The sequence below is a fragment of the Garra rufa genome, chromosome 9, assembly GCF_049309525.1.
Source record: "Garra rufa chromosome 9, GarRuf1.0, whole genome shotgun sequence".
In the NCBI taxonomy this organism is placed as follows: domain Eukaryota; kingdom Metazoa; phylum Chordata; class Actinopteri; order Cypriniformes; family Cyprinidae; genus Garra; species Garra rufa.
This window is the reverse complement of record NC_133369.1, coordinates 26,203,687-26,218,253: the sequence shown is the minus strand read 5'-3', so window position 1 is coordinate 26,218,253 and position 14,567 is coordinate 26,203,687. Positions and strand designations below refer to the sequence as shown.

Below are 14,567 nucleotides of genomic sequence, written 5' to 3'. Positions count from 1 at the left end.
GAACTACAACAGATTTCAGCCACAGATGAAATCAACTGAAATAAAAAAAATATATATATAATTAAATCTCTTGAGATCTGATTAAACAGTAAATCATTACTAACCAGACTGACTTTATTTCTGTCACACATCTACCGGAGCTCTTATTGAAAAATAATTATTTTATTCATTAAAATGATGCCACCATCATGGAGATCAACGTTTGCTTTAGTTTAGCTCCTGACTATTGACTAGATGTGTTAAATCTCTGTCTTTAACAATGCATGTGGTAATGAAAAGACAATGTTCAGTATTTCACGTTAAGCATGTCATAACTGATCTTGTGTCTTGAGACAGTTTATGAGCTGTTCTGTTAACATTTGATATAGTTGTTATTATATATATGTCACGTTGGAGTAAGGGAGGTCTGGGTCCAGATGCAGGTAAGTATTTTTTAATGATAATAACAAAATAAACAAACAAACAAAAGGCCAACACGGCACAACTAAACATTAACTGAAAGCACAAAAATAAACAAGATCTAGAACACAATCAAAAAGCCAGGGAAATCCAGAATACAAAACAAACCAGACTAAAGACAATGCAGACATGAATGCGGAATGAGCAGTGAGGATACTTATAGTCCTGATGGTGAACAGATGTGGGTGATCAGTGCTAATGACAAAGACAGGTGAAACAATCAAGGGAGTGCAGTGCCAGAACAGCGACCTCAGGTGGCTGAGGGAAAACCCACAGCCCCGATCATGACAATATATGCCTGCAGTGAGCGTATAATAATTATGCTGCATGAGTTATAATCCATATAAAGCTTAAAAAATTCTCATGTTCATTGTACACACACATACATCAAGAACCAGCATATGAATCGCATCAATGGTAACAATTAACAAACCACTTCATGTTGGGTAATAACAACAAAAACTTGTTATTACTGAATTAATTAAACTGAATAATTATTGTCACCACTGTTGAGGATGGTATGATAAGTGTTCATGTCTAAAAGTCTGAGTTAAGACACTCTTTATTTTCTACTATGAAATAATATGGGGATATTTGTTTAATAGGATATTTTTTACAGTTCAGGAATCATTGAATGTCTGTCAATAAACAAACTAGGAAAGCCACTTCATGATGTAAACACAACTCAGTTATAAAAAAGATTACTTCAAGCACTTCATTCAACAATATGCAAATGTTTACTATGAAACAATATTGCCATTGCTTAGAAGCAAATTTATATTAAGTTACTAAAAGGGTCAAGAACCCAACTAATAGGGGTGGGCGATACTGCAAGTTTTACAGGGTAAATACAGGGCCAATATCGCCGATACTGATACCAATACTGATACGTTTCCCTTTCAAAAACATAAATTTAAATGACATCACACTTTGTGTATTAACAATAACTATGTTGATATGGCTAAAATCTATCTATCTATCTATCTATCTAATATGTACTGCGTTAGGCTAAATGAGATTTGTCATAGCTGTGTGTTATTGCTCTTTTGTTGATTCTGATTGCTTCTAGGTCTTTTTGTAAGACACTTTGGATAAAAGCGTCTGCTAAAATGTCTGAATGTAAATGTAATATACATTCACCTTAAAACTATGTGGATATTCTTTGCCTTTCTAAAAGGAGTTTGCAAGCAGAGGACTCCAGAATACGAAAGCAATGCATATAGTTTTATGAGCATTACCTCCCATCGAGTTATAAACAAAAACTTAACACGGCTTAATGCATTAAAAAAGTCATATTAAAAGGCCAAACTGATGATGCAAATTATGTGCAAGCAGCCGGGGATATGAACACAAAGTGCATGCATGTTAAGTGTTTTTCTCTGATAGAAAATCATTTATAAAGAAAATGTTTAACAACAAGCTTTAGCTGTACAAAACAGCTTGTTTTACTGATGGATATTGGAACCATATTCCTTACCATATTATTTTCATGTATTGTCTTATTTATTATTTTGATGATTGCGCCTGTACCCGCTCCGTCTCCTGCACCCCAGTAATTTGAATCAGTGCATATAATGAAAATAATACCGTACAAATAAAAAGAAGAATAGTTTTACAATCAGAAATTTCTTAAACCAGTGAACCCCTGTTAACTTTTCAGTGTAAGGATCCATTAAACGAATGAGTTCAAATAGTAAGTTCAAAAAGTCTCTAATAAATTTGTACCGCTCCATATATCCCTTTAGCCAAAAGTATCCGCTTACGCTTGGAGTCACGTGATGGCATGACAACAAAACAGCATAGCAGGGGAGCAGCAACAATGTTTGCATACGAGATGTGAAAAGAGCGGCATATTTTCATCTACTCTTTGTTAAATGTATTAAGCAATGCACTAAGTGTAGATAAGAAAAAATAAGTTAAATAATCGATCTCAGCAGGCTAGTATCGATCCTGTACCAATACCAACGTTAGTATCGATACTATTGATATTTGGATCGATCCACCCACCCCTACCAACTAAAGCAAACCTTATATATATATATATATATATATATATATATATATATATATATATATATATATATATATATATATATATATATATAATTTTTTATTTTTTTTTACCAATAAAACAACTTTTAAACCTCTGTTAATTTTCAATCAGTGCCAAGTCAGTCTGGGTTAGTATTGACTGGTAAAGCTGTTTGTGGAGTTGCTTATTCAGATCTTGAGAGATTGAATGACTTATTTTATTTCAGTTGATTTCATCTGTGGCTGAAATCAGTTGTAGTTCTTGTGTTTCTTCAGTGATGCAGCTTGTTAACAGCAGGTGTTCCCTGCTGCAGTCCCATAATGCAAAATTTACAGCCTGATACTGTATTACGAATTTTGCGTGATGGAAACAATAAACTACTGTAATTTTACAGCCTTCCTGTTAATTATACAGTCTCATACTGGTTTATAAATATACAGTACAATACTGTATAATTTGCCTGTAAATTTACAGTAAAGTTTTACAGTGTAAGCAAACCAGGCTGTAGAAAGTTGTCAAATGTGTTCATCCTCACTCTCTGTTTTTGTCTAGGTGATGAAGGCAGTGGTTGATCAGTACCGTTTACCTGCTCCAAACGGTTGTCCTCCGGCTCTCCACTCTCTTATGCTGCAGTGCTGGCAGGCCGACAGACAGGACCGACCAGGCTTTGATTCTCTCCTGTCATCCCTTGACCGTCTCATACGCCACCCTGCTTCCCTGAAGGCCGAACACAGTCGGTGAGTTACGTAAAACTACATTTACCACATTATATTAACTTGTAATACTGTTTTATCTTGAAATATTTTGCTCTTTCTTAGTCCCACCCAGCCACTCCTAAGCCCCACCCCTACTGACCTGTCAACAGTGACGACAGTCGGTGATTGGCTGACAGCTCTAAAGATGGACCGGTATAAGGATGCGTTTGAGAGAGCACAGTACCACAGTCTGGAAAGAGTGAGCATGCTCACAATGGAGTAAGTTAAAACACACTTTTCACCTTTGTTTGTCCAACAAATACATACGTCACAGAAGAATTTCTGGTAATTTATTTTAAAAAGAAATTACAATTTTTACCACGGTGTCATTCCTGCCATATCTCAAATGATGTAGTGTTTATTAGTTCACTCATTAATTAAAATGTATTGATCTTTTCCTCACCCCAGTGTCATCCAACATGTTCATTGTCTTTCTTCCTTCAGTCAAAAAGAAATTAAGGTTTTTGAGGAAACATTCCAGGATTTTTCTCCATATAGTGGACTTCAGTGGTGGCCTATGGGTTGAAGTCTGAATTGTAGTTTCAGTGCAGCTTCAAAGCGCTCTACACGATCCCATCTGAGGAATAAGGGTCTTATCTATCTGAAACGATAGGTCATTTTCTAAAAAACACAAATGCTTGTCTTGCACTAGCTCTGCGATGCGTGTATCTACGACTTCACAGATTACATAATCACATTAAACAGGTCATGTGCAGTTAGCTCTTTGTCGGAGTTCTTCGGTTCAAAAAGGTAGAGTAGTGCGAAAGCTTCAACTAGAACCTTCAACTCATTGCAGAATTTATTTGAATCAGATCTTCTGTAACAATATAAATTACTTAAAGGGTTAGTTCACCTAAAAATGAAAATTCTGCCATTAAAGGATTAGTTACAGAACAACAATTTACAGATAATTTACTCACCCCCTTGTTATACAAGATGTTCATGTCTTTCTTACTTCAGTCGGAAAGAAATTATGCTTTTTGAGGAAAACATTTCAGGATTTTTTTCCATATAGTGGACTTCTATGGTGTCCGCGAGTTTGAACTTCCAAAATGCAGTTTAAATGCAGCTTCAAAGGGCTCTAAACGATACCAACAGAGGATTAAGGATCTTATCTAACGAAACGATCTGTCATTTTCTTCGGTCATTTGCGATGCACATGCGCACTCTGTGCACTCCGGTTCAATACAGTTAGGGTAGGTCGAAAAACTCCCATCTCATTTTCTCCTCCAACTTATCCTACATCGCTGCAGAGGTAACAAGAAAGTGTTTACAAAGTAAACGTGCAAAGATCAAATGCCTTTTACAAAAAATGGTAAAAGATGTAGGACAATTTCAAAGAAAATTAGTTTTTTGACATACCCTAACTGCATTGAACCGGTACACGGTACACGCTAGACAAGATGAGCATTTCTGGTTAAAAAGTGTATAAATAGTACTTTATCTATGAAAATGATAGATAAGACCCTTTAAGATTCCTTATTATTTAAAATTTTGGAAATTCAAACTCGTGGGCACCGTTGAAGTCCACTATATGGAGAAAATTCCTGAAATGTTTTCCTCTAAAAACAATTTCTTTACGACTGAAGAAAGAAAGACATGAACATCTTGGATGACAAGGGGGTCAATTATCTGTACATTTTTGTTCCGGAAGTGAACTAATCCTTTAATTCCTCACCCTCATATCGTTCCAAACCTGTAAGACCTTCATTCATCTTCTGAACACAAATTAAGATATTTTTTAAGATATCAGAGCTTTCTGATCCTGTAAAGACAGCAACACAACTGACATGTTTAAGGCCCAGAAAGGTAGTAAGGACATTGTTAAAGGAACACTCCACTTTTTTTGGAAATAGGCTCATTCTCCAACTCCCCCTGAGTTAACAAGTTGATTTTTACCGTTTTGAAATCCATTCAGCCTTTCTCCTGTTCTGGCGATATCACTTTTAGCATAGCTTAGCATAAATCATTGAATCCTATTAGACCAGTAGCATCGCGTTCAAAAATGACCAACGAGTTTCGATATTTGTCCTATTTAAAACTTGACTCTTCTGTAGTTATATCATGTACTAATACCGGTGGGAAATGTAAAGCTGCGGTTTTCTAGGCCGATAACATTAGGAACTACACTCCCATTCCGGCGTAATAGTCAAGGAAGTTTGCTGCCGTAATATGACCGAAGCGGGCGCAGTAATATCACACAGCACATGTGGAAATGTTTACTTCCGTCAACATATCCAACGTGACCAACTGCATGCACAGGCAGCGTTCCTCGCCATGGAGACGATTTAGAAGATATTTACTTTGGTGCAGATCCTGAACCGTATCAATTTGAACCAGAATTCACTGAAGCTGAGGTTTTGGAACGAGGACTTGGATGCAATGCTGCATCCTGCAGTAGTAGATTTTTTTTTCCGGTTTGACAAAATAAACTAGAAAAAACGTCACACGCCGAGTGGACCTAATGGCCAGCTGTCGCAAGAGTAAGTTATTCCTGCAACCACTACAATATATAATATAAAGATTTTGAATGCAAACTGTCATTTTACAGTTTCAGGCTTATGATGTACACTTTTACTCAAAACTCACTTTAAAACACCACCGACTGTTCGCAATAACTTTCTTTTGCAATCACACATGGAATTTGGTCATAGCAAATACTAAGCCAACTGTTCGCCCAAACCTAGTTGTCAGGGATTGCATTTCACAGGTAACGTTAGCCAACAATAGCCATTAGTCATGTTACACTTACGGTGCGTTCACACTGGCACGTAGCGAGCGGGGCGAAGCGAGCGTTTTCAATTCATTCATGTGGAAGTTGAGCGTAAACGGTCGCGTGGTGCATTTTGGGATTGGAAGCGGCGCGGAGAAAGCGTTGAGAGCGGCTGAGAGCGTCAAAAGGTTGGGCATTCCTCAACTTTATGCAAATTTCGAGCGCAAAACGCCGGCGACAACCAATCGCTGTGAAGAGTAGGCAAGGCAAGATTATGACGCGTGTTTCTGAAACTGGTGGATTACTGAGCTGAAATCACATATTATTGAAAAAGTCAAGCAAAAGTAAATGTACTTTGCATGTTGTTTGTATACGCTACAGTTAAGTTGGCGAACCGCCGTTAAAAGAAGACAATGGAACATAAACAGGGTGTGAACATTGTTTTTCAGAGGCGTGCTTTGCCCTAAATTTGACACACCCCAAAGCAGTGGCATTGTAGCGTTGCCAGCGGCACTGAGCGCAAATTTGACGCTGTAGTGTGAACGCACCGTTACGGTGCGTTCACACTGTCACGTAGCGAGCGGGGCGAAGCGAGCGTTTTCAATTCATTCATGTGGAAGTTGAGCGTAAACGGTCGCGTGGTGCATTTTGGGATTGGAAGCGTTGCGGAGAAAGCGTTGAGAGCGGCTGAGAGCGTCAAAAGGTTGGGCATTCCTCAACTTTATGCAAATTTCGAGCGCAAAACGCCGGCGACAACCAATCGCTGTGAAGAGTAGGCAAGGCAAGATTATGACGCGTGTTTCTGAAACTGGTGGATTACTGAGCTGAAATCACATATTATTGAAAAAGTCAAGCAAAAGTAAATGTACTTTGCATGTTGTTTGTATACGCTACAGTTAAGTTGGCGAACCGCCGTTAAAAGAAGACAATGGAACATAAACAGGGTGTGAACATTGTTTTTCAGAGGCGTGCTTTGCCCTAAATTTGACACACCCCAAAGCAGTGGCATTGTAGCGTTGCCAGCGGCACTGAGCGCAAATTTGACGCTGTAGTGTGAACGCACCGTTACGGTGCGTTCACACTGTCACGTAGCGAGCGGGGCGAAGCGAGCGTTTTCAATTCATTCATGTGGAAGTTGAGCGTAAACGGTCGCGTGGTGCATTTTGGGATTGGAAGCGTTGCGGAGAAAGCGTTGAGAGCGGCTGAGAGCGTCAAAAGGTTGGGCATTCCTCAACTTTATGCAAATTTCGAGCGCAAAACGCCGGCGACAACCAATCGCTGTGAAGAGTAAGCAAGGCAAGATTATGACGCGTGTTTCTGAAACTGGTGGATTACTGAGCTGAAATCGCATATTATTGAAAAAGTCAAGCAAAAGTAAATGTACTTTGCATGTTGTTAGTATACGCTACAGTTTAGTTTGCGAACCGCCGTTAAAAGAAGACAATGGAGCGTAAATAGGGTGTGAACATTGTTTTTCAGAGGCGTGCTCTGCCCTAAATTTGACACTCCCCAAAGCAGTGGCGTTGTAGCGTTGCCAGCGGCACTGAGCGCATATTTAACGCTGTAGTGTGAACGCACCGTTACTGAGCTGAAATCACACATGCGATGCTCCTCGTTGTCCTGTCTGTAACGTTACTGAAGATTGTTGGGATCGCCGTGTCCTTTAGACGCCGTGCTGTAGTACCGGTAAAACTATCCAAATAGTCATCTGGTTCAAAAGGCTCGGAGCAAACACGCCATTTCTTGATCGTTTCTAACGGTGTTTTGAGATCTATGTTCAGAGCAGCCAGCCATTGATTCATTAGTCGGAATTGCTTTTTTTTTTCGTGGGAATTCTATGAAACATGGTAGTAGAGTAAGTCTTCGACTTACTATCACAGCCCCTTACAATGCACATACATAACCATAGCTAATCACACACAGGTAAATCCAGCCACTAGCAATTTACCAGCTGCAACTCTTGACAGCTGCAACAACCGGAATTACACAAACTTAGTGCCGGTCACATTGGAAGTTACCTAGCTGGGATCTAATTTCAGGCGCTGTGTGATATTACTGCGCCCGCTTCGGTCATATTACGGCAGCAAACTTCCTTGACTATTACGCCGGAATGGGAGTGTAGTTCCTAATGTTATCGGCCTAGAAAACCGCAGCTTTACATTTCCGCTGGTCTTAGTACACGATATAACTACAGAAGAGTCAAGTTTTAAATAGGACAAATATCGAAACTCGTTGGTAATTTTTGAACGCGATGCTTCTGGTCTAATAGGATTCAATGATCTATGCTAAGCTATGCTAAAAGTGATATCGCCAGAACAGGAGAACGGCTGAATGGATTTCAAAACGGTAAAACTCAACTTATTAACTCAGGGGGAGTTGGAGAATGAGCCTATTTCCAAAAAAAGTGGAGTGTTCCTTTAAAATATTCCATTTGACATCATTGCCTCAATGAATACTTCTTGTGTGCGTAGATAACAAAAATAACAACTTTATTTAAAAATTTTGTGGTAGTTGCGTTGCTGTCTATGCAGGGTCAGAAAGCTGTCAGATTTCACTAAAAAGATCTTAATTTGCGTCTCGACGATAAATTAAGTTCTTACAGGTTTGAAATGACATGAGGGTGAGTAATTAATGACAGAATTTTCATGTTTGGGTGAACTGTCACTTTTTAAATTGTCAATTTAATCCATCCTTGCTAAAAAAAAAAAAAAAAAAAAAACAGCAATCTTTTAAGATAAAATTATTTTATCTTAGCAGTAGTGTAAAGTTATATGTACATATATAAAATAAACATAGAAATATTGTTTTGTTTTTATTTTTTTCTTTGTTTAGATTTGTCTAGAGTCATATTAGAGTCATATTTTTTATAATTAAATATATATATAGGGTTATCAATAAGATTTCTCCATAAAAAGTCTATTTCAGTTGAAGAAACATTCATTTACAAACACATATTTGTGTGTGAGTGCTGTGAATCTAATGCATCACTTTTCTTTTAGGGATGTTCAGGCTCTAGGAGTGAATCTGCTCGGTCATCAGCGGAAGATCGTAAATGCAGCGAAGCAGCTCAGGACACACCTCACTCAGGGACATGTGGAGGTCTGATGCTTCCCACGTTGTGTTGACACAGCAGTGCATGCTGGGAGATCTAATCCACAGCTCACAAGAACACTGGAATAGAGATGAGGATGACAAAAAGAGCCTTGAGTGAAAAAAAGAAGAGTTTTATTACGAGTCATTTGCCCATCTGTCCCACCCTTCTTTGCTGATCTGTCGTCTTCCATATACTTACTCCCTCCTTCGGTGATGCACTACCTCTCACTTTCTTATCAGTTCATTACTTACTGGAATTCAGTATGAACTTGAGCCTTAAGAACACAAAAAGAAAGCTCCTTCACAATCAGTTGCAAGGACAATCAAAAACTTTAAGTGGACGGTAACTGACTGTTATGTCTTTGTTGGCACGTGTGGTCAAGAGCACCAGATGTTTTATTTTTCACTATACAACCATGCTGATCAATAAACCGAACCCCCATAAAAACCACCACAAGTACACAGCTAAAAGTCATGTTTATAATCAGTATTTTGCCTTGTTTTCTACATGGTACTTTTACTGGAAAACAAGACACAAATAACTTAAAGAAAAATTATTTGCACTGTATGCTTGATGTACAGATATATAAGGTATTGTATGCATACAGTGCTCGCAGCAAGTTATTCAGAGACACAAATGGTAAAGTTTTTGCATTTTGCAAGCACACTACGGCCACAGTAGTTCATTGCTTACCTGTGACTGAGTCCTGTGATGTTCATCTTTTCACATACAAAAGCACGTTTGCTACTGTGAGCCAATTTCCCTCCACCAATCCAATTCCTGTCCACTAGCAGGTGTGTTCCTGTAAAAATGACTATTTCACCCCTGAAACAATGTAGCATAAAGTCACACTGTAATATATGAGCATTGTGAAGCAGTTGTTGCAGTAAATGTGATTACAATTGGTGGGTGAAGTGAAAGAGAGAGAGATGTGCTCATTCTGTATATTGTGTGTGTGTGTGTGTGTGTGTGTGTGTGTGTGTGTGTGTGTGTGTGTGTGTGTGTGTGTGTGTGTGTGTGTGTGTGTGTGTGTGTGACAGATTTACAGTACGAATGAAGGAAAAAAGTGTGTGTGTGTGTGTGTGTGTGTGTGTGTGTGTGTGTGTGTGTGTGTGTGTGTGTGTGTGTGTGTGTGTGTGTGTGTGTGTGTGTGTATGTGAATGGATCTCAGTGTTAAAAAAATGTAAAAAGGGAGTGTATGATCAAGTGGATGTATATTTGAATCTGTTTGATTGTACAGTTGTTCACCACTGTTCCACTACTGTCCAAATTTGTAAAATATATATGATTTTGTTTAAAGATGCCTACTGTATTTGTTTACATGAACAAAAGTGTGCACTCATCACGTTGCTGAAATGTTCTTGTTTCCCATGAACAGCACGGAGTCAGCAAAATGACACATATCAGACACTGATCAGTGAGCGTCAGCTTTACCTCGAAGTGGACGAGATTCTCAGTATGAGATCAGCGTACATGATCTAATAGGGGTAATGAACACAAAATCTACACATACACAAAATAACTATTTAAATTGAGATTACATGTTCAGCTATTTCTGTTGACTTGTTAATATGCCATCAAAAATTGTTTTAAACAGCATTTTGCTCATTTGCATGATTATAAATATGCATGCATTAAGTTTGTGTGTGTGCGTGTACAGTTTAAGTCAAAAGTTTTCATACACCTTGCAGAATCTCCAAAATGTTCATTCATTTATTTTATTTTTTATTTAGTACTGACTTGAATAAGATACTTCACATAAAACATGTTTACATATAGTTTACAAGCGAAAGTAATAATTGAATTTATAAAAAAATGACCCTGTTAAAACGTTTACACACACTTGGTTCTTAATACTGTGTTGTTATCTGAATGATCCACAGCTGTTTTTGTTTGTTTGTTTGTTTTGTTTAATGATCTGGGGGTGTAAACTTTTGAACAGAATGAAGATTTGAATATTTTCTTTTATTTTGTCCACATATATTTTTTCATTTAGTACTGCCCTTCAGAATCTACAGAAGGTACTTACATGTTTCCCAGAGGGCAAAATAAGTGAAGTACCTGCTCTTCAAATTCAAAAAGTTTTCACTCCCCTTCTTTTAATGCATCATGTTTCTTTCTGAAGCATCAGTGAGCATTTGAAACTTCTGTAATAGTTGCATATGATCTTGAAATCATACAGTTTTTGTGGGACCTAAAGGATTTTCTGAAGAACAGAGGGCAGTTTAACTGTTCAGGACAAACAAGGGACTCATGAACAACTATCACTAAACAAACAAAACAAAACAAAGCTGTGGATCATTCAGGTAACAACAGTCTTAAGAATCAAGTGTATGAAAACTTTTGAACAGGGTCATTTTTATAAATTCAACTAATATTGTTTGTCTTGTGGACTATATGTAAATGTCTTTTATGTTAAATATCTTATTCAGGTCAGTACTAAATATAAAATAACGTGCATTTTGTATGATCCCTCTTATTTTGGTCAAATAACTAATATTTTGTAGATTCTGACTTCAAACCTTTGACTTCAACTGCATATAAATTCAGTAAGGATGCATTAAATTGATCGAAAGTGACAGTAAGTTGTTACCAAAAAAAATTATATTTTAACTAAACTAAATGTTCTTTTAAACTTTATATTCCTCAGATTTAGCAACTTAATACCTAAGAAAAAGAAAACACATTGTATATATGTCATCTACCCTTACATGTTGCACAAAACATGCACACTCACTTGTTTTGGTCGCTTAATAAGTCCCACATTGTGAATTGCTGCTGGTTATTGTAAATATTTGCTCTGACAGTATCACACGTACTGTATCATATAGGATAGTGAAAAGCATCCTGCAAGTGCAATACTGACCCAAACTCTGCAGTCCTGCTACACTCTGGCCTCTGTGAACTTAACTGAAACTGTCCATTAAATTATTGCAGCAAAATAAGTTGTTTGCAATCATTTGTGGTAGGCAGGATGAAATCACACACAATAATTTGCACATGGAAATCTTACAACGTCTTAACATAAAAAACACAAGGTGCTGTAACTCCCAGAAGTCAAAGTAAAACACATACCTTGGGTATTAGGTTATTCTTTGAAGCTCTAAATTAACACACAGCAAATATGTTTTTAAAGCAAAACTACACGACTGAGGCAACTGGAAGAAAAAAAAAACATTCATTACTTCACAATATGTGGTCTAACTAGCATTCTATAGATAGTATCCCATACAACATTTCTGAGCCATTTAAAACACTTTTGACCAACCATTATGACTCATGTACTTTGACCATCAAAGACCATCATTTTGTCTTTTACACCATCCAAATGTACCTCAAACCAGTCCTTCACATTACCTAATAACGTTTAGCCAAATGTAAAACTTTTGCAAATGTATACATTCAGTGTTGATATCAAAAATATATCAGGTTTCACTGACGTCCCCACCAACATGGTTCTCTTGGTTAACCAAAACACTTATTTCTTCTTTGTGATGTAAACATACAATTAGGCCTTGTTTTTTAGGTCTCTGCTGTTTGACCACTATGTATTATGTGTTAAATTACCCTATAATACAGAGCCACTCTCTGATGTTGTTATTGCATTTAAAGGAACAAAAGAACTTCGCAATCCCTCTACAGGTTGGAAGCGGAATTGTCCATTACCGCTGCCGTAAATAATTTAGCCTACCGTCGCGTCACATGCACGTTATTTGTTTGGTGGCTATCCAGGACCGGTGTCATGCCAAATTCTGACCCCCGCCAGATTACTACCCCCCTAGTATTGGTAGGTTTAGGGTTATGGGTGGGGTTAGGATTAGGCAATCAGGTAGCGATTTCAACGGGGGCGGGGGAGTAATAATTTGGCAGGGGTCGAAAATGGGCACAACACCGGCTTTGGAAATAACGATGTCCAGTGACAAGGTAGAGTATGTTGCAAGACTTCATGAAAATATGAAAACGAAATAAAACATAATAATGACATTGTTTTTTTCCGTAAAGCAAGTCGCATTTGTAGTCTCATTTGAACTACAAAACCACGACCCGACGACCCAAATTTACATAGTGCTGTTCTGGCCGATAGAGGGTCGCAAAGCGAATACGAAAGTGCCTTTCACCCTGTTATGAGTTGATGAACCACTGACACGAGTTCGGAAACATTATTTTAAGGTAAAAAAAAACTCTTTAGTATTGCTTTAATGTCGTCTTAATCCTAAAATTTTCCCTGCAATGTGAGCATTTGCATGATTTAGAAATGTGTTTTATTCATTGTAAAAATTGCATCCAGTAGAAAACTAACTTACATATTACTGGTCTGCTTAATAAGACCCAATTTAAACTTGCAAATAGTTGTTTGTTAATCGCTATAAGGCATTATGACAAAGTCAGAATATATATAACGTTAGCCATTGCCATCTCAATCGTGTAAAAAATGTTTACTTAAAAAAAAAAGATATTTAAGAAAGAATCTCGAACTAAAAAAACGAATTTTGCTCACAAATGTTACCGGTTAGATTAAAAAAGTATACCGACAAACAAACGAAATATTTCTGAGAACTGTAAACTAACGTTAGTTACTCGACGGTTGAAAACGTCATGTCATATAATATTTTACGTCAAACTAACGTTAACGTTACACCTCTTGTGTTTCGACAGTTCAGACAGTTTCACAGATTTTTTTGGTAGTCCACTACAAGTAAACATCTTGGAACTACGTGCAAAACATCATTAGACGACCTTTAGTGGGGCAAACCATAAGTGGTCTGTCCTGTTACGTTACGAAACACGAAATAATCCTGAAAACCGGTTTATGCCTTGACCTAGCGTGGTGGTATCTGTCTGACCAGTCCTTCACCACATTACTGAGAGAAATAGCCTTGTAGTCTGTTGCTGGCTATTAAAGAAGAAGACTCTGGTTTTGTGCGGATTTAGGACTGAATGCTCCAGTGTTAGCGTTCAGCGGAGGAGAACAAACGCTCGTTGATCGGACGTTGGGCCCTGCCTGTACCTCAAAACCTAACGTTATCGTGCTTCCATAAAGGTGAATGTTCCGGCCATTGAAGGTTTGGAATCATCCAGAACATCCTGGTATCCGTCAGCTGGTTTGAGACAGGTTTTCTGTACATTTATCTGACACAGTGTTTTTAAAACTGTTGACTGGTATGGTTTTGTTTCAGGGAACGTTACGCAGTGAAAGATGATAGGCGAGGATCGAAAAATATGGAGTACGGACCAATCTCGCAACTCCATAGAGGTAACTTTCATAGTGATAAAAAGCCCATTTATGTCCACTTCAGTTCAGAATTATATGTTAGTAAAATAGTAAAACAACTATTAATTTTAAAAAAGAAATTCTTAAATTCTTGAAAAGTAAGTTTCAAAGTTTGTAATTAAGTTGTTAACATTTAGGCTATATTAGATAAAGGTAAAAGACACATGATAAAACTCAAGTAACTGTCCCAATCGGTTCCAACTTATATTGGGTCACTTACTGGTACCTAAACCTCTGTGGAT

The 14,567-nt window shown here is 37.7% G+C and overlaps 1 protein-coding gene across 1 annotated transcript in view; it reads left to right on the top strand.

Annotated features, from left to right (window-relative positions):
• ephb6 (eph receptor B6) overlaps window positions 1-10,372 on the top strand; it is a 94,208-nt gene extending 83,836 nt beyond the window's left edge. Inside the window, exons 17-19 of the mRNA XM_073846489.1 lie at window positions 3,044-3,228; window positions 3,310-3,465; window positions 8,959-10,372. Coding sequence (XP_073702590.1) covers window positions 3,044-3,228; window positions 3,310-3,465; window positions 8,959-9,064 — 447 coding nt within the window. The 3' untranslated portion in view covers window positions 9,065-10,372. The remainder of the gene's footprint in view (window positions 1-3,043; window positions 3,229-3,309; window positions 3,466-8,958) is intronic.
• Window positions 10,373-14,567: the final 4,195 nt, after the last annotated feature.